The sequence below is a fragment of the Mytilus galloprovincialis genome, chromosome 7 (assembly GCF_965363235.1).
Source record: "Mytilus galloprovincialis chromosome 7, xbMytGall1.hap1.1, whole genome shotgun sequence".
Taxonomy (NCBI): domain Eukaryota; kingdom Metazoa; phylum Mollusca; class Bivalvia; order Mytilida; family Mytilidae; genus Mytilus; species Mytilus galloprovincialis.
In genome coordinates, this window is record NC_134844.1 from 80,510,554 (window position 1) to 80,531,639 (window position 21,086).

Consider the following 21,086-nt stretch of genomic DNA (forward strand, 5'->3'; position numbering starts at 1 on the left):
TGGCATGTTTTCTCTTTTTACAGAAGAAAAATTTGTTTAAAGTTGGCAGTTTTTAATTTTTTTTTACAACATTCAACAGATCTATTCTACTATAAAAAATCTAAATGTTTTGTTACAACCAACCATGGGGGTATTCATGGTATTATGCAAATTTGAAATTGTAATGCATGGTTATGAATTACATTTTTCTAATTAATTGCATGTAGTGTGTAATGCAGCAATTTTTGCATTACATGTAATTGAAATGTAATGCATTACTTAAGCAAAACATAGTGTAATTTCATGCATTACTTCTTTTTCAAATACTATCATATCTTTAACAGATTGTTGGCAATTTAACTAAAACAGAAATAAAGATTTCATGATTAACTAAGAACAATCATTTGAATATTTATTTTCTATTTTTCTATTTATTTTTCACACTTTACATGAATCACGTGATGGAATAACACAACACTGTATGGAGCGTAGCTATAATCCGACACCACGAAATTCCGACAGTCCAGTAGTCCGACAGTCCGATAGTCCGTCTTGCCATAGGGATAAATAGAGCACCTATTCTAGAGCCTGATGACCCGAGAAGAATTTCAAAGTTTTAGAATTAACAATTTTCGCTTTTGCATATTGGTCAATTACTGGTTACTGGATTTTTAAAAAATTACCGCAAGATACAAAGACATGATATATAAATGCTTATGTCTTTGTTAGGATATGCTATTTTCAGGAACAACATAAAATAAAACTATGGATATATTTCTGAGGTCATGAGACGGATGTCAAAAAGACAATATTGAACTGAGCAGCAATTCTGAAACCAGAAGAATAATTAAAGTGTTAGTTTCAAATCCACCTGAACCAAACAGCAAATGGTGTCGGTCAAAACAGAAATTATGATTTCGATGATATCATACATTATTCTTTTACATAAATTATTTTTGTATATTTCTTCTTATTGATTTGTTCCTAGTGGATTCTGGATTTAAAGTAGAAAAAATACATATCATAGCATTCCGGGAGCTAATTTTATTGATCCAGCAGCAGAGTTAACTAACTACTTATTTGTAGATGACATTTTAAAAGGTTGAAGACCTGGCTGCTTTATACGTTTTGATGCCTTATGTAATGAAGTTTTAGTCCCATGACTTTGACCTCATTTTCATGGTTCAGAGACTACTTGAAAAATGAGTCAATTTTTTGTAAAATTGATTTCCCTCTTATTACATGTATTATGAGTAAAGGATATTTATATAGATATAGGAAGATGTGGTGTGAGTGCCAATGAGACAACTCTCCATACAAATAACAATTTAAAAAGTAAACCGTTATAGGTTAAAGTACGGCCTTCAACACGGAGCCTTAGCTCACACCGAACAACAAGCTATAAAGGGCCCCAAAATTACTAGTGTAAAACCATTCAAACGGGAAAACCAACGGTCTAATCTATATAAACAAAACGAGAAACGAGAAACACGTATATATTACATAAACAAACGACAACTACTGTACATCAGATTCCTGACTTAGGACAGGTGCAAACATTTGCAGCGGGATTAAACGTTTTAATGGATCCAAACCTTCTCCCTTTTTCTGAAACAATAGCATAACATCACAACAAAGAAAAACATACGATAAAATATCAATTGGCAGACTTAACTCAATCAAAAAACGTATGATTAAACAATGAACGAATAAATTTGATCTGCGATATCTGAATACAAATGCACAGTTATTTAAATATTAGAGACAAACATTCATGACCAAAAAGCTAACAAACAAATTCAAAAACAGGACATGACTGAGAAATATTTAACCAATCAATGTTCACTTTAGAAAAAAACCGGTTTTTTTATAATCTTGAAGTTTATACAAATGTTGTAAGAATAAGTGAAGATATTACAAATAATCAAAGCTGGTGTACAGACAAGATCCGTATAAATAAAAAATGACAAAAAAGCATTATAAACAGTATCAACAGCTCGAATCAACAAGAAAATACGATTTGAGAGTACTCGCAGTTACTGACAGTTTGTATGTGTGTAACTTGCAAAGTCCTCATGTCTGTCTGACAGATTTCACTTGCCCTTGATCTCAGATGGGTCAGTAAACAAGGATTAGTTTTCGTAGTCCATATCTCAGGTACTATAAGCAATACGTCTACTATATTTGGTATTTGTTATGATTGTAAGGTGTACACGTCCAACTGACAAGTGTCATATGACCTTGACCTGATTTTCATTGTTCATTGCTCAATATCAAGTTTTTGTGTTTTGGTCTATTTCTTAAACCATAAGAAATTTGGTCAAATATTGTGAGGATGATTGCAAGGTGTCATATGACCTTGACCTGATTTTCATTGCTCATTGCTCAATATCAAGTTTTTGTGTTTTGGTCTATTTCTTAAACCACAAGAAATTTGGTCAAATATTGTGAGGATGATTGCAACGTGTATGTCTGTCTGGCAGATATCATATGATGTCCTCATTTTCACAGTTCATTGTTCAATGTTAAGTTTTCTGGTTTAGGATACAAAGTGCAATAGATCAACTATATTTGATCCATAAAATGATTGTAAGGTGTACATGTCTCATCAGGGTTTATATGACCCCGACCTCATTTTCATGGTTTATTGATCAATAAAAAGTTCAGGGTTGGGTCTGTTTCTTGTATACTGTAAGCAAAAACATATTCAGTGTTTGTGATGGTTTCAAGATGTATTTCTGTATTGGTTTATCTGACCTTAACCTCATTTTCTTCAATCATGCATGTTAAGTTTATGTGATACTTGTAAAAATTTATATTTAGGATTATCAGGTCAGCATATAATTTATGTAAACCAACCCATTATAAAAACCCTCTTCTAAGCGTCTATACCATATGTCATGAAATCATATACAAGACTCATCAGTGCGCTCAAATCAAGAGTTGAAAGCCAAAATAAATTTCGATTTCGGAAAGTAAAGATCATACTTGTAACTAGATAGCAATTTTATAGTATTCAAAATAGGCTAACATTCTCTTTGTATGTGCCTGTCCCAAATCAGGAGCCTGTAATTCAGTTGTTGTCGTTTATGTGTTACATATTTGTCTTTTGTTCATTTTTTAACATAAATTAGGCCGTTAGTTTTCTCGTTTGAATTGTTTTACATTTTCATTTCGGGGCCTTTTATAGCTGACTATGCGGTATGGGCTTTGCTCATTGTTAAAGGCCGTACAGTAACCTATAGTTGTTAATTTCTGTGTCATGTTGGTCTCTTGTGGAGAGTTGTCATATTGGCAATCATACCACATCTTTTTTTTTATATAACCTGTATACCCAAGTCAGGATTCATAAATTAATTGGTCTTCGGTATGTTCTGTGTCAGGTTTTTGTATTTGGAATTTTTATGATTAATCCTTAATTTTTTGGTTTGATATGTTCAATTTTTATTGGTGCTGAGCCAGAATTTCAACAGGTATTTGGGATGATAAAAAGGTAACACATACATTCAGTTAAAAAATAAATAATTGTCTAGCCAAGTCGCCCACCCAGGAAACCCCTGTATTGCCCGAATGGATCAGGGTATTTGTCCCTGATCCTCCAAACACAACAGGAGGGAATAACTCTCCTGTTGCCTGCTCCCAAGTACCAATGGTGCCACAAGGTGAACTGCCTGTATGCAGTATGTCTCTTCCCTCTGTTGTAGTCCTCATCATCCCCGACTCCAAACACATCTTGGCGGTATCGTTGGGCTACCGCCAACACCACCTGATCAAGGACAACCAGATCAAAGTCCTTTAAAAAGAAAGGCAGTAAATTATTTTTTTTCATATTTCTCATCAAAGTTTTCAACATGGTCATATTTTTGCAATTGCTGTAAGGAGCAGCAACAGCAGTTATAAATGCTAATTGTAAACTATACATTACTTTATCGAGAAGTAAATTGGTAACACATATCAAATCTACAAAATAATTCAATCAGTGCATAAAAAGGATTATCATCTTGAACACATTCAAATAGCGACATTTCGAATCATAGACCAGTATTATTTTGTATGCATGCTCAGAGTCTAAAGCTTTATAACCATGCTCGAATAAATGTTTGCTTCTGAATCATATGCCAACCTGAAGCCGGGAAATGCAATTGAGAGGAATCTGATTACAACAGACTCTCTCTCCCTCTGTTGGCATCTCTCGGCAGTGGGAGCACCGACACCAGCTCGGGCCTGCTACACCTGAGGAAGGATGGTGGCCTTCCTGTGGTTGATTGGTGGAGGCCGTCAGGATGTCGAATACAAATTGGGGATGTTTCTCAACCATCTTTGTAATCAAATCCTGACGAGCCCCATCCGTCAACTGACTAACACGTTCCTGTAATTAGAAAAAAAATGCATTATAACAAATATAAAAAATATGTTATTGTTTCCTAATTACACACCCTATAATTGGGCAAAAAAGGGAGTGAGTTGTGGCAGTTTATCTGATAACAATATCTGACTTCCGGAGAACTGCAAAGAATGCACACACAAAAAATAGTATAAAAATCTAGTCTGCCCCACAAAATGCATGAAAAGGATTGTGCACAACTAGAAAAAATGTATGAAAGTATATTAAATTTAAATTCTATTCGCAAAAATCCTATATTGAGGAAACTAAGAATACAAGATATGTATGAATGAACAATTTTTTTTTGCCAAGCAATGTTACAAAGCTATATTTTCATTACAAATGCAACATCTTTAAAATAAAATGCTGTGTTTTGAAATGATGATAAAGATTGTTTGTTCGTATGGTCAGAGAATTGATGCAAATATAAGCAATTACCCTCAGCTGTGCATCCCTCTCCTGCCTCAAACGTGCAGCTGTGTCGGCCCTAGTGGGTGTACGCCTCCCACGGCCCTGTCCTCTTCCTCTTGTCTACCTACCTCTACCTCTACCTCTGCCTCTACCCCTTACTCTACTAACACCTAGTGTTTCATCCGAGTGCGGGGATGATGATCTCGATGATCTAGATCTAGATTGGTCTGAACTCTATCAAATATCAAGTACAAAAATGTGAAAATGGAGTTACACTAAATTAAATTTCTTGTTGTGACCTTATGAAGAAAAATTGAATGCCGAAGATTATGACTGCTTGAAAAATGTTCTCATTCAGAGGTTCAATCCTAAGGAGAGGGTGGCATATTTTAAATTTCAACTGCGAGTTTGCAGTTTGAAGAAAAATGAAACAATTTCTGAGTTTGGTCAGCGTTTTAAGATACTAGCTCATAAGGCTTATCCAGATAATTTTCCGATTTGGATTCGTATTTTACTGACTTATTTACATCATGTTTGAATATTGAGATGGCTAAATTTGTCACTTTTAAGCATCCTCATAGTTTATATGAGGCTTTATCACTAGCTATTGAATATGCATGTTTTAAATGTCACCAGTCAGGTCATGTCAGGTCTAAGTGTCCAAATATGTCTATCAAAGTTCATGCTAGAGATGAAAGGTCTGCAGATAGTCAAGTAAAGGTCTCAGAAATAGGTGGGATGTTGAGGAATGATCATTGTAAGTCAGATTGTGTTACCTTTGTTTAATACAGTTGTTTTTACATTGTGTTGTAAATATATAGTTATACTTTATTTTTATTTCAATGTACTCAATGTAGCACCAATCATAACGAAAATAGTGAACAAGTCATTACAAGAGTCGTATGTTCCAAAAACATTTAAGGAAGCAGTTGTACGACCCTTACTGAAGAAACCGGGATTAGACAAAGAAGTTTTGAAGAACTATCGTCCAGTTTCTAATCTTCCATTTATATCGAAGGTCCTTGAAAAGGTTGTAGAATGTCGACTAGAGAACCATCTTCAATCGAACGATCTTTTTGATAGTGTTCAATCTGCTTACCGTGCTTACCATTCCACCGAGACGGCATTGCTACGGGTTCATCACGACGTAGCTGTTGCACTTGATAACAACTGTTGTGTAGTTTTATTAATGTTAGACCTGTCGGCAGCGTTCGATGTCCTCGACCATTCCATTTTACGACAGCGACTTGAATACTCATTCGGAATATCTGGAGCCGCGCTAAATTGGTTGTTATCATATCTTACTGATAGAACTCAGCGTATCGCAATCGGCTCTGTTCAGTCGGACGAAATTCATCTGAAGTATGGTGTTCCTCAAGGATCCGTTCTCGGACCGAAACTTTACTGCATTTTTTCGAAACCCATAGGTGAAATATGTAAACGTCATAATATGTGTTACCACTGCTATGCGGATGATACTCAGGTTTATCTCGTTATTAAACCTCTTGACAATTGGAACAATATATCTGCTCGACTTGAAACATGTATGGCGGACATAAGCTCTTGGATGTGTTTAAATAAGCTAAAATTGAATGAAGATAAAACTGAGCTGATAATTTTCTCACCGAAACACCGATTAAAAGAGTTCTCAGACTGTCACCTCACTTTTGGTAAAAACATCGTTAGCAATTCAGCATGCGTCAAGAGCCTCGGTGTTTACTTTGACAAAACATTGGCGATGGACAAACAGATTAGTGCAACCTCAAAATCTTGTTTCTATCAGATCAGAAATATCGGTCGGATTCGTCCATTCATTACAGAGAATGCAGCAAAGACACTTGTTTGCTCTTTAGTGACGTCTCGCTTGGACTATGGAAATGCATTGTTATATGGACTTCCCGCAAATGCAATCCAACGATTACAGCGTATCCAAAACACCGCCGCAAAATTAATAACAAGAAAGAAGAAAAACGAACACGTCAGTCCAATTTTAAAATCTCTTCATTGGCTGCCGGTAGCATATCGATGCACATACAAAGTGTTGCTTTATGTGTTTAAAGCTCTGAAACAAGAAGCACCCGTGTACCTTCAAGATCTACTTAACATTTACAAGCCAACAAGAACTCTTCGGTCAGAAAACAACATGCTTCTAGTCAAACCAATAGTAAGAACAAAAACATACGGAGAGAGACGGTTTGATAGAGCGGCCGCCGTTTTATGGAATGACTTGCCGAAAGAATTGCGAAACACTGAATCTGAGACAAAATTGACTTTTGTGAGACAAAATTAACTTTTGTGAGACAAAATTAACTTTTGTGAGACAAAATTAACTTTTGTGAGACAAAATTAACTTTTGTGAGACAAAATTGACTTTTGTGAGACAAAATTGACTTTTGTGAGACAAAACTCAATATTGTGTGACAAAATTCTTTTTTGTCAATTTTGTTGAGACAAAAGTCAATTTTGTTAATTTTGTTGAGACAAAAGTCAATTTTGTTGAGACAAAAATCAATTTTGTCAATTTTGTTGAGACAAAAGTCAATTTTGTCAATATTGTTGAGACAAAAGTCAATTTTGTCAATTTTGTTGAGACAAAAGTCAATTTTGTGACGACAGAATTCATTTTTGTGACGACAAAATTCAATTTTGTAACAACAAAATTGACTTTTATAAGACAAAATTGACTTTAGTGAGACAAAATTGACTTTCGTGAGACAAAAATCAATTTTGTTGAGACAAAATTCAATTTTGTCAATTTTGTTGAGACAAAATTCAATTTTGTCAATTTTGTTGCGACAAAATTCAATTTTGTCAATTTTGTTGAGACAAAATTCAATTTTGTCAATTTTGTTGAGACAAAAGTCAATTTTGTCTCACATTGGTCAATTTTGTCTCACAAAAGTCAATTTTGTCAATTTTGTCAATTTTGTCTCACAAAAGTCAATTTTGTGTAACAAAAGTCGATTTTGTATGCAAATTAGTTCACAGAAACCAAACTAAACTAATTTGAATACAAAATTGACTTTTGTCGCCCAATTTTCAAATTAGCTAACAAAAGTCAAGTCTGTGTAACAAAAATGAATTTTGTCATGACAAAAGTGACTTTTGTCCGCTGATAGATAATTTTGTATGAAAATTTTTTAAATTTGTACTATGATACAAATTTTGTTAAACTGAACTCATTTTTGTTGAACAAAAGTCACTTTTGTCCGTACAAAGTTGAATTTTGAGTACAAAACCACAAGAGTCCCATTCGGCGCCCCGTAGTAGAAACCAATAGAGTGAAAGTTAAGTTGGAAGTTAGGAACACTTCTAGCTCATACAGATGGATCTGATCCATTCTTTAGAAACTTGCACAAAAGATGGACATCGTCCAACTTTATTTTGAGACCCTTGCGTATAGATGGACCCGATCCATCTCCGGTGGCGCAACGTCTGTGTTACCGTTATCAACAACGATAGAACACGGTGGTACACGTCAGATGTGCCACTGTGAGATCAACATTGGTGGACATTGCCTGGTATAACTTTTCATGTTGGATTTCAACCGTTAGCTGTGCCTTATCCTATATGCCGTTCCACTGATTCTGAAGCCTACTTACAAAGAGGACCTCAAGTTGCGTCCGTTATCCTTTGAAACTGATGCCGATGTTTGTTTGTGTTACTGTATGCGTTAAACAGTGACATTTATCTAAAAGTGATAGTTTTACATTTGCTTGAAAGACATTTAATCTGATGAACGTTGATGGACTTTTGTTAAATTTCACCGTCAAATGTTATTTCATATACATTTGTTTTCGAAGGGAGGAGGTACGGGGCGCCGAATGGGACTCTTGTGGTTTTGTACTCAAAATTCAATTTTGTACGGACAAAAGTGACTTTTGCTCAACAAAAATAAGTTCAGTTTAACAAAATTTGTATCATACTACAAATTTAAAATTTTGTCATACAAAATTATCTTTCAGCGGACAAAAGTCACTTTTGTCATGACAAAATTCATTTTTGTTACACAGACTTGAATTTTGTTACCTAATTTGAAAATTGGGCGACAAAAGTCAATTTTGTATTCAAATTAGTTTAGTTTGGTTTCTGTGAACTAATTTGCATACAAAATCGACTTTTGTTACACAAAATTGACAAAAATGAATTTTGTCTCAACAAAATTGACAAAATTGACTTTTGTCTCAACAAAATTGACAAAGTTGAATTTTGTCTCAACAAAATTGACAAAATTGACTTTTGTCTCAACAAAATTGACAAAATTGACTTTTGTGAGACAAAATTGACTTTTGTCTCAACAAAATTGACAAAATTGACTTTTGTCTCAACAAAATTGACAAAATTGAATTTTGCCTCAACAAAATTGATTTTTGTCTCACGAATACCAATTTTGTCGTCACAAAAATGAATTTTGTCGTCACAAAATTTACTTTTGTCTCAACAAAATTGACAAAATTGACTTTTGTCTCAACAAAATTGACTTTTGTCTCAACAAAATTAACAAAATTGACTTTTGTCTCAACAAAATTAACAAAATTGACTTTTGTCTCAACAAAATTGATTTTTGTCTCAACAAAATTGATTTTTGTCTCAACAAAATTGATTTTTGTCTCAACAAAATTGACAGAATTGACTTTTGTCTCAACAAAATTAACAAAATTGACAAAATTGAATTTTGTCTCACAAAAATCAATTTTGTCTCACAAAAGTCAATTTTGTCTCACAAAAGTTTAATTGTCTTACCTCACACAATTGACTTTTGTGATTTAATTTCCATATCAGGTAACAAAAGTCAATTTTGTATGCAAATATGTTTATATTTGCATACCTTTTAGACAAAATTGACTTTTGTCATGACAAATATGAATTTTGTCTACAAAAATGAATTTTGTCATGACAAAAATTAATTTTGTCTACACAAATGAATTTTGTCCTCACAAAATTGAAGTTCTCACAAAACAAGTCTGTAGCACATAGTTTTGTAAGACAAAAATGATTTTGTTATGACAGAATTGAATTTTGTACAAAACCACAAGAGTCCCATTCGGCGCCCCGTAGGAGGAGGGTATCAGACTGGTGTTGCGGTCTCCTTGAACAGTCTCGTTATTCAACTTTAACTGATGTATATTTGATTTGATGTTTGATCCTGACATTTGGATTTTGCGTGCTATGTATTGCAGTTATATCGATTTGATAGACATTTAAGTGTGCAGACTTTATTTATGAAATTTATTGTTTGTCTTAGGGGGAGGAATGTAACAGAGTTATTAGTTAATTTTAGTTCCCTTTGGTAAAACTCTAAATTTCATATTTGATGTATTTCATTGTTAATTAATTTACATGAAGCTTATTAAGGATATATTTGTTAAATTACATAGCTATTGCTATTTTTATTCATTGGTTAAAGATATTTATTTATATTGTAAAGTTTAATATTTGTTGCAAATTCTTTGGTTACCTTCTGTGAGAAATTTAAATATTTTATATAACTAGTTTTAGATTCTTATTTTGAATTCTCTCAGGACTGACATTCAGACCAACCAAGGAAAGCCAGGCTTTCCAACCAAGTATCCATTAGGTTAGTGCATTCGCTACATGCCTGCTTAGCATGGTAATTTGAAATAATATAGAATGCTCCTTTTCTACACTTTTAGCTTTACATAATAAAAGTTGTACTTTGTTAATTAAATTATATATTGTTTTCAGTTTTTGGTTTTCATTTACTTAGATATATTATAGCGCATCACTTTTGGCATCAGTCGTTTTCCGCACACATCAGTTTACAAACTAGAATAAGCTGTGGTCCGCATCCCCGAATCTTAGGCAGAATTGTTCCTGCTACATTTGCAAGAAAATTGCAGCAAGTTTGCTGCAATGTTGCAAGAAAGTTGCAACAACCTTTTCTTTTATCATTTAAGAAATAACTATTTGTAACAATTCTTCCATAATACATGATAGTTTGAACCAATTTTTCAAGCATTTTAAAATATTGTATATGATTATTTGCTTTAAGGTTCAAATAAAACACAACATATCGGTTCTTTGGACATTTGGTTATTGATATTACTATATTTATCAAAATTTGTTAGTTTAGTTTAAACATATGTATTTATAGTGTATTGGGAAACAAGTTTTGCAACTTATATTAATCCCTTTCCACTTTGTGGGTGCGAGTGCTGCCTTATAGCGGCATTAGCCTACTCTTTTTCGAAATCTACAAGGGTGTCTTTAACGTGCAAGAGATATGGCTCTCTCTTATCACAGGTCAGCCATAATTTTATCGTCCCCTTCCGACGGACTATAATCGTTTCCTCAAGACCATACTCGCAGATGGTGTCAAGGGAGAGCCGAAAATTGAGTTCCTGAAATCTAAATTTGTTATCGTCATACTTTATTTTACTCGGAAAATAAATGGATATTTGAATAATTCATTTTAAATAAATCTACAAATAACATTATGCTTATAAAGAATTCCTTAACTGTACATCACATTTATATGATAGTTTGTAAGGAAAGAATTTCAAGTATACTTTGGTATTTAAAATTTAATCTAAATAATTGAGTCATAATCATTTTTTGTTCTATTTTTTGTCACTTTTTTGTGACATTTTTCTATGAACAATATTTTTAATTCTAATATTTTCCATCAAATGAATTTAGCCTCACCTGCAGATTGTATTTTGTTTAATTTCTAGTATCATTATTTTAAAATTATTTATACACAAATTATCTTTCTCATCTCAATAAGTAATATGAGCTGGTGATAGAAATGTAATATGCCATCTGGTTTCCATGACTTTATCTCTATGTAGTGGCAAAGACAGGAAGTACCATAAATTAATGTACACACAGAGTTTGAGGCCAAATTAAGGGAAGAGCAATTCTTCTTTGTATATATTTCCATTATAACAAGATAAACAAATATATATATATATATATATATATATATATATATATATAACTCGTCTAAACATCAACCCAACAATGTTAGATCTGTAAATTTGCTTTCGCAAATTTTTGGTTCTTCCCTCGCCGGGATTCGAACCCATGCTACTGTGATATCGTGACACCAAATCGCCTGCACTGCAGCCGTCCCGCTAGACCACACGACCACCTGGGCTCTCAAAAAAAGAACTTTCGCTGGCCGTGTGTTACCTTTCCACGTCAGTTTTAATCTAGCGGCGTACTGCAGTACATGATATATAAGGCATGAAGATGTTATTGTTACAGATCAGCTAAATTATCTATAGTAAAGGATCCTACAAATTAATGAAAGATACAGTCACAGAAAATAATTATATTTATAAGTACGTCTGAGTCAGTGACAACCCTACAACAGATGTATCCATCGGATCGCCATCAATGATGGTGATACATGGCTGTGTACATAATGTATATACAACTCGTCTAAACATCAACCCAACAATGTTAGATCTGTAAATTTGCTTTCGCAAAGCCCAGGTGGTCGTGTGGTCTAGCGGGACGGCTGCAGTGCAGGCGATTTGGTGTCACGATATCACAGTAGCATGGGTTCGAATCCCGGCGAGGGAAGAACCAAAAATTTGCGAAAGCAAATTTACAGATCTAACATTGTTGGGTTGATGTTTAGACGAGTTGTATATACATTATGTACACAGCCATGTATCACCATCATTGATGGCGATCCGATGGATACATCTGTTGTAGGGTTGTCACTGACTCAGACGTATATATATATATATATATATATATATATATATATATATATATATATATATATATATATATAATTATTTTTTATGCCCCACCTACGATAGTAGAGGGGCATTATGTTTTCTGGTCTGTGGCTCCGTCCGTCCGTCCGTCCGTCTTTGGTTCCGTTCGTCCGTCCAGGTTAAAGTTTTTGGTCAAGGTAGTTTTTGATGAAGCTAAAGTCCAATCAACTCGAAACTTAGTACACTTGTTGCTTATGAGATGATCTTTCTTATTTTTAAGCCAAATTAGACTTTTGACCCCAAATTCACGGTCCACTGAACATAGAAAATGAAAGTGGGAGTTTCAGGTTAAAGTTTTTGGTCAAGGTAGTTTTTGATGAAGCTGAAGTCCAATCAACTTGAAACTTAGTACACTTGTTGCTTATGATATGATCTTTCTAATTTTAATGCCAAATTAGATAATTACCCAATTTCATGGTCCATGGACCATGGAAAGGGATAGTGCGAGTGGGGCATCCGTGTACTTTGGACACATTCTTGTTTTTATTATAATATATAACAAATATTTAAGATTTAGGTAATTGATATTTATGATAAGGGGCAAATTTCAAATGGATCACACTGTCACTATACCCTTAACAACCTTGATCAACATATTCAAAATTTGAACTGGACATGAACATGTATACAACAAAAAAGATGTCTTCTATCAGGAACAAAGTAATATGAATTTTACAATGGATTTAGATCCAAAAGTTCAAATTAATTCTATTGACACTGGATAGTGCAGATGATAGCCTTCAGTTGACATGACTCTTGGATTTAGGAAGATTGGTGTTTACACATAATTTGGATAATATCTTTTGGTAAGTACAATGGAGTAGAATGTCCACCATATGCTCTTACAGTTCAAAATAGTAATATTTAAAGAGTCTTCTTAACTTAATAGAGTTGACAAAAGTATTAGACAATAGATTAATGCACATGAATATTATTAAAATTGTGTAAGACAGGAGATATTTTTTAAATATTTTTAAGTTTATATGTTTTAGAAGGTACATTACTTAAATTAAAACAAGAAATCTTCTAATAAAAGTAGTTTGGTATTAATTTAGAGATCTGTGATTTGACTGTCAATAAGACATCTATCAACAAATGACAACAATATATACTTCTTATATATACACAACTAATCACAAAAGTTAAAATTTTAAAGAATAGACAAGACCTGTCCAATTATGTTATAGTTCAATGAAAAAAAAGATTAAAAAAAGCAATAACAACCTAGTACTGGCATGAGGTTAAATGTATTCTATAGTAAAACTGTATACATATGTTAATTGCTGATCAAGAAATTTGAAAAACATGCAATTTCTAGAAGGACTAGTTTTACACTAGGAATGATTGGGCCCTTTATAGCTTGTTGTTCAGTGTTGTCCAAGGATCCGTGTTGAAGGCTGTACATTGACCTATAATGGTTTACTTTTATAAATTGTTATTGGATGGATACTGAGTTGTCTCATTGGCACTCACACCACATCTTCCTATATCTATATTGACCCTTTAAGTGAAACAAATGCTTAGTTTTTAATTCTTAATTTTTCACCTAAAAATTGTTGAAAGATTTGCTGCAATGTTGCTGCAATATTGCAAGAAATTAATTTTCCTCCAATATTGCAGCAACATTGCAGTAATAAATTTGCCGCAATATTGCTGCAACAATCACAGCTACTGATTTCCTCGCAAACATTTGCCGCAATATTGCCGCAATTTGTTGCGGCAATGTTGCAGCAACTGTTTGCAAGAAAACTAATTTTCATACGAAAAATGAATATTTGCAGCAACATTGCCGCAAATATTTGCAAGAAGCCATATTTTTTCATAAGGGGGATTGTATATTTACAATAATTTCAAAATGGTGATCAAGATAAAATCTAGAATGGAAGAAACTAGATCTCATTGAACTGACAAAATTATTGTGTATTCAGCAGTGTACATATACATGATATATACAATCATTAAAATAGGAAAATTTTAAAGACACAAAGATTAAATTTTCTACAGTCATGACTTCTCAAGAACTAATATGTTTATTATTTATGTATGTGCCTGTCCCAAGTCAGGAGCCTGTAATTCAGTGGTTGTCATTTGTTTATGTGTTACATATTTGTTTTTCGTTCATTTTTTTACATAAATAAAGCCGTAAGTTTTCTCGTTTGAATTGTTTTACATTTTCTTATCGGGGCCTATTATAGCTGACTATGCGGTTTCACTTTGGGCTTTGCTCATTGTTGTAGGCCGTACGGTGACCGATAGTTGTTAATGTCTGTGTCATTTTGGTCTTTTGTGGATAGTTGTCTCATTGGCAATCATACCACATCTTCTTTTTTACACAATGTATATTATGGTATTAGTTCAATTTCATCAGATAATTCTATGATTCCTCCGTTTAAAGCAGCTGTGAAGGTTTTACCGAGACACGAAAATAGCGTAATGGGTCTATAAGACTGTTCGGGTCAGATGTGTCTCCTTTATTTTTGACCCCAATATCACGGTCCACTGAACATAGAAAGTATGTTCCACCTACGATAGAACCGTCAGGATTCTACTTCGTCAAAATTATCTCACCATTTATACGCCAGTTCATTTTCTCATTCGTAGAAATGGAAGCCATTGTAGGGATGACGCACTGCCAATTTAGCTTTTGCTTTTGAAAACCGATGAATTAAACCACATTGCACCTTTTGCATTACGATCCTTATATGTCAGTTGTATTTAAAAAACCCAAATGTATCTACTATAGCTAGTTAGCATCAGTTTATGATCTTGTCTGCATTGATTCAACTTAAAACTATTGTCTGATCGGTTGTCAGGTGGAATTTTCGAAAATTCATAAACATTTCAAAAAAATTTAATTAAATATTTCGTGGAAGGGCAGACTAGATTTTTTTTAGTGGTTGAAGACTATAAACCTTAGTTATCACACACAAAAAAATATAATTTTTCGAAGATATGCATTTTCATCATCCAACTTGAAAAACTGTCGTCAAGTACTTTTAGTAAAAAAAAATTAGCTATTCGAACACACCTACTCTTTAGTACTGTGGATTTTTTTTATGTTATAAAGTCAACATGTAGATTTGATATAAAAAATGATAGAATCTGAAGCGAGACGATGTATGATTGAAATATTCTTACTTTGTGCGATATCAAAACAAAATATTAAACTCAAACACGCCCTAACATAAAAAGGTGCACTCAATTTTCTATTTTCGATACAATTGTTACCTATTTTTTTGAATTTTTTCTTGAGTCACATAACTGAAGGGCAGACACGAAAATTACTGAACTAATAGATTGATATGTTTTCCGTCCGTGGTAAAAAAAAAACAAAAATCGGAGGTTATGCATTTTCTACATCCAACTTAAAAGATACCCATGTCCTCAACCTGATATCTAATTGTTCTGCTTAACTATGTACTAGATAAATTGAAAATTATTCAAATGGTGTTTTTAAAATAAAACGCTTCGTAATTGTCATATATATTTGTTTCTTTTAAGTTTTAAAATGTTTGTCACTATAGTAAACATTACAGTAATGTATACCCTCCTCTGTCCGCCCCTCCGTCCGTCCGTCCTTCCGTCTGTCCCGCTTCAGGTTTAAGTTTTTGGTCAAGGTAGTTTTTTTTATTTAGTTGAAAGTGATAGTGCGATTTCGGCATCCGTGTACTATGGATACATTATTGATATAGTTTTTTTCAGGATGTTGTGCTGTTACACCATTGTCCAAGGTTTGCGGAGGGTTGGTGCTTTCAAATATTTAACCATTAACATTTTTAATGTGCCTGTCCCAAGTCAGTGTAGCTGGTAGTTATTAAAGTGGTTGTCGTTGGTTCATGCCTGTCATATTTGTTTTTCGTAACTTGTTTTATTATAATTAATCAGTCTTGCCCCTTCCCCAACCAGTATAAAAGTAGCATGTTTTCGGTATTTTAAAATAAGCTCGCGATATAAAATCGGAACCCATATATTGAGTCATCATCTATGTCTGATTGGTCACCACGATATTCATCAAATCGCACGGTTGGGTGTCTTAATTAATTGATAGAATCTGGAATTGTTTTTGGAGCACATATTTCGTCCTATTTGTCATCTTATTTTTTAAGGACCTGGGTTTAAATTTGTCATTTGATTTTCTCATTTTTCGCTACAAAATTAGATAAAACTCAGATGAGTGAAACATGCACAAGGGGTAGAAAGTGTTGCGACCAAGGAAGGCGGGTACATAAGGTTATCCAACTCTTATATTTTTATTTGTGTAGTTAATAATTGTGAATCAATCCCTTGAAAAAGGGAGAAACCGAAGATCTAGTAAAAATAAAACAGATCAAGATAAAAAGAAAACAGCGAACTAGAACACCACAGAAGGACAGTGGACACACAAACAACGAAAGAAGAACAAGAATAAATGAGCAGTTGCAATAAGTATGTGTATCGACTCCAATATACTGAAATAAATATCCCGCATGAGAAGAATCGGAATCTAAACGGACAACCATATATATTATTGAGAACAGAGTTGGTCTTTTAAGAGAAAAATTAAACCATAAACTTATGAAACCATCTTCGCTAGCCAAGGGTTACTCCCCTTCTCTCCAGAGAGAGAGGGATGAGCTGTCGGAATAAAGGGTTTTTGGAATAATGGTCTGTTGCAGTAATGGCGCGTCAGAATGATACGGGGGTCGCCCCGATATTCCGACACCCCATTAGTCCGACACTCCAATGGTCCGACAAAGATTAATAACTACAGTAATAGAAAATTTACTTCGTGAGGGCGTGGATGAGGTTTACAGAACAGAGAATAACGGGCGAACATATACAGAATAGAGTAAAAAAGGACCAAGAAATAAAGAAAAGCGTATAGTAAGATGCTAAAATATACATACAAATTAAAGTATACAGAAATGTATGACCCCCCCCCCCCCCCATAATCCAGGCCCTCCTTCCTAGAATCGTTGACATGGTATTTGAACTACTCTTGTTTATAAGTATATCACAGAACAGATAATACCATATCACCTATCTGGTATATTACTATTAAAGAAATACCATGACTCGAGAACCTTGCAAGTTTTGGTAAACATACAAAAAGTGATCTATATGGGAACACGTTGTACCAAGAAGGATAAATGTCATCAGATGTGGAGATGTCTCTCATCATAAAAAATAAAAGAGGGACGAAATATACCAAAGGGACAGTCAAACTCATAAATCTAAAATAAACTGACAACGCCATGACTAAAAATGAAAAAGACAAACAGACAAACAATAGTACACATGACACAACACAGAAAACTAAAGAATAAACAACACGAACCCCACTAAAAACTAGGGGTGATCTCATGTGCTCCGGAAGGGTAAGCAGATCCTGCTCCACATGTGGCAGTGGCGGATCCAGGGTGAGGGTTTCGGGAGTTGGAACCCCCCTTTTTTTTGGACGATCAATGTATTTGAATGGGGACACATAGTTGGAACCCTCTCCCTTTCTCCTGGGTTGGGACCCCCCTTGCTAAAATGGCTGGATCCGCCCCTGTGTGGCACCCGTCGTGTTGTTTATGTGATGTTCACATGATTAGGTCTCGGCGACAAACAGAGAGCTATCGAATTGTTAATTGATAATACACTAAAAAATTGGCGAGTTTAAGTTTAAATTGTGACATCGATAGTGAAATTTTAAATCGGTGACAATTTTTCTATACAAACAAGTGTGGACACAGATCAGTGTGAATAGTGTACGTTTGGATCTTTGAAAGTGTTTTCTGACAAAAAGAGTTTTCTGATTTTCCGCATAGGGTTCTATGTTGAACTGTTGTGCCCAGTGACAGTGAACCTGTACCAAACACTGAAAATAACAGTCGTACATTCAATATTGGGTTTTACCGTGATCAATATATATAAGAAGATGTGGTATGAGTGTCAATGAGACAACTCTCCATTCAAGTCACACTTTGTAAAAGTAAACCATTATCAGGTAAATCAAGCCTGTCATGAAGGAGACACTACTTAAATATAAAAATCAGTGCTAACCATTCATATATTTTATTTAGGTAGACATTGCTTTTGATATTAAATCTACATATTTGGAAGAGATATATAGCTGCGTTTCTTCATGTTAGTTATTCGACAAAACTTCACAAATAGATATAGGAAAATGGGATATGAGTGCCATTGAGACAACTCTCCATACAAGTACCAAATTATAAAAGTAAACATTCATAGACCAAGGGACGGCCTTCAGCACGGAGCCTTCGTTCACACCGAACAGCAAGCTATAAAGGGCGGCCAAAATTACTAGTGTAAAACCAACAGTCTAATCTATATAAAAACCAAAAACGAGAAACACTTATGAACGACAACCATTGATTCACAAAGTACTCAATTATTCTAAATCATGTTGTTTGGGTAAATATATCCCACTTTTTTCACTAATACATGTCATACATATCTACCAACCAACCTTGATAAATTGCATTATCCGTTCTAAGTAATTCGATGGACAAGGTCAAGTGATTTTAACATATATTTACAATGCAAGTGGGTATTGAAATATGATCACTTTGGTCTTCTTCCGAATGGCAGTTAACCCTTGCCAAATTGGACTTCTGTTTGGTTGTGCGGGATGCAACAAATGTCATGCAGAGTGGTGACGTGTTATCCGATGCATTGTGTATATAGAGAGTAACACGCTCTCTGCAGGTTCATGAAGAACCATTGCAACAACTCCTTGAGGGGCTGTCGGTGGTTTTTGTCTGAGCCCGTTGCAAGGCAATTTCCTGTCCATATTCAATATTCTGAGTCGGTGTCCAGTCGCAGTCCAAGTTTTTATTGACATTTTTTCATCGCGGATAACATCTGTTACAGTACCTACCTAATATATTTATTGTTACATTGTTTTCGACCTGAGCATGCATGTAATATTTGCCACTGGACATTAAGCTAAATTTTGATATCTTAACTACTGTATGAATATGTTATGATAATTTTAAGGGATTAGTTCTTAACTAATGGGGTTATGCTCTTGAAATAAAGATTATTTATATAAAATATTGTTCAATTATTCCATGTCAGACTATTGGGGTGTCGCACTAATGGGCTGTCGGACCAATGGTGTATCGGACTTATGGGGCGTGGGAATAACAGGGCTGCCCCATTTTACATTGAACCCCCTACTATGGACGTTAAATTAAAAAAAAATCCCCCATATTTAACCCCCTACTATAGACCTTTTGATTTAAAAATTCTAGCTGTTATAACTCCTTTTCGTAGTAATAATACTTCAATGAGTAGTTTGTATGTATTTTACTTGCTCGAAAAGATGTTTTGAAAATTTTGTTTACAATGCATTCATCCGGTTCAATGCAACATTCATAAAATTAAAGGAAGCATCGTCATTGTCTAAAGAACGTTCTTTGCCATAAACAATGTTTTCAAATACTAGTACGCTCAGAAATCCGGGCAAATTATTGGTATACGCCATTAACGAAAAACCGTCTGCACATGTTGTAGAAGTTTACCAAGTTTACAGGAATAATGTCAGAAGAGTTCTTATTCTGCCATGTCAAGCATGTACATGTAATTAAAAGAGGTTGAGATAATTTTAGAAATGGGTGGAGACTCAAATAAAAAGAAATAACAAGGCGTTTCCATAATTCTTGAAAATTTAAATAATTTAAACTATTGCAAATGTTATATTTATAACTGCAAATGGTAACTGAATTAGTGCAAATGGTATTTTAATTAGTGCAAATGCTTTAACTATTAGTGCAAATGCTATTACTTTAAGTGCAAATGCTATAACTATTAGTGCAAATGCTATACTTATTAGTCCAAATGATACATTTATGATGGCAAATGCTAAAACTATTAGTGCAAATGCTATACTCATTAGTCCAAATGCAACATTATATACTTTTGAGCCTTTTGATACGTAAGTATATAGCATTTGCTACAAATAAAGGTAAAATACATTTTGCTATAATAATTACAGCATTTACAGTATTTATTATAGCATTTGCACTAATTATATAGCATTTGCACTAATTATATAGCATTTGCAGTATTTAGTATAGCATTTGCAATTGACGATACATCTTTTGCAACAAAATATACCTTTGACCCTTATGATACGCCATAGTTACATGGCATATGTAACGATATCAAACTGAATTACACATATATAATACATATATTTATCATATACTTGTATAAAATATTACTAAAATTTTACAGTTCAATAACATTTGAAAATATCAAAAGGCTATGAAAGGATTACTAGTTTTATTGACCAGATTCCTTGGAATTCCAATAGCGGGCTGATAAAGGTACCTTTATTGACTGCTTCCGGTATGTTATCACATGATTTCCGTTAATTTCCGTAACGTTTATCACATGTAACTTCGTGCATTTCCGGAAATTTGTTTGAAAACGACAACAGAACGCGGAAAACGGCAAGTGATAAGACTTTTCCCAAAATGGTTGAGGAGCAAAAATGAATTAAGTTAAACTTGTTTTGAAAGACATAAATGAGTTGACAATATTAAGGAAGAACATGGTAATTG

At 33.9% G+C, this 21,086-nt stretch overlaps 1 protein-coding gene across 1 annotated transcript; it reads right to left on the reverse strand.

Moving 5' to 3' along the window:
* Nucleotides 1–3,486: 3,486 nt before the first annotated feature.
* Nucleotides 3,487–5,885, reverse strand: LOC143084283 (P2X purinoceptor 7-like). Its single transcript, XM_076260693.1, has 3 exons — nt 5,874–5,885; nt 4,103–4,348; nt 3,487–3,772 (listed from the first exon to the last, which is right to left on the reverse strand). The coding sequence occupies exons 1-3, from the start codon at nt 5,883–5,885 to the stop codon at nt 3,509–3,511; spliced, it is 522 nt and encodes a 173-aa protein (XP_076116808.1). The 3' UTR covers nt 3,487–3,508.
* Between the last annotated feature and the right edge of the window lie 15,201 nt (nt 5,886–21,086).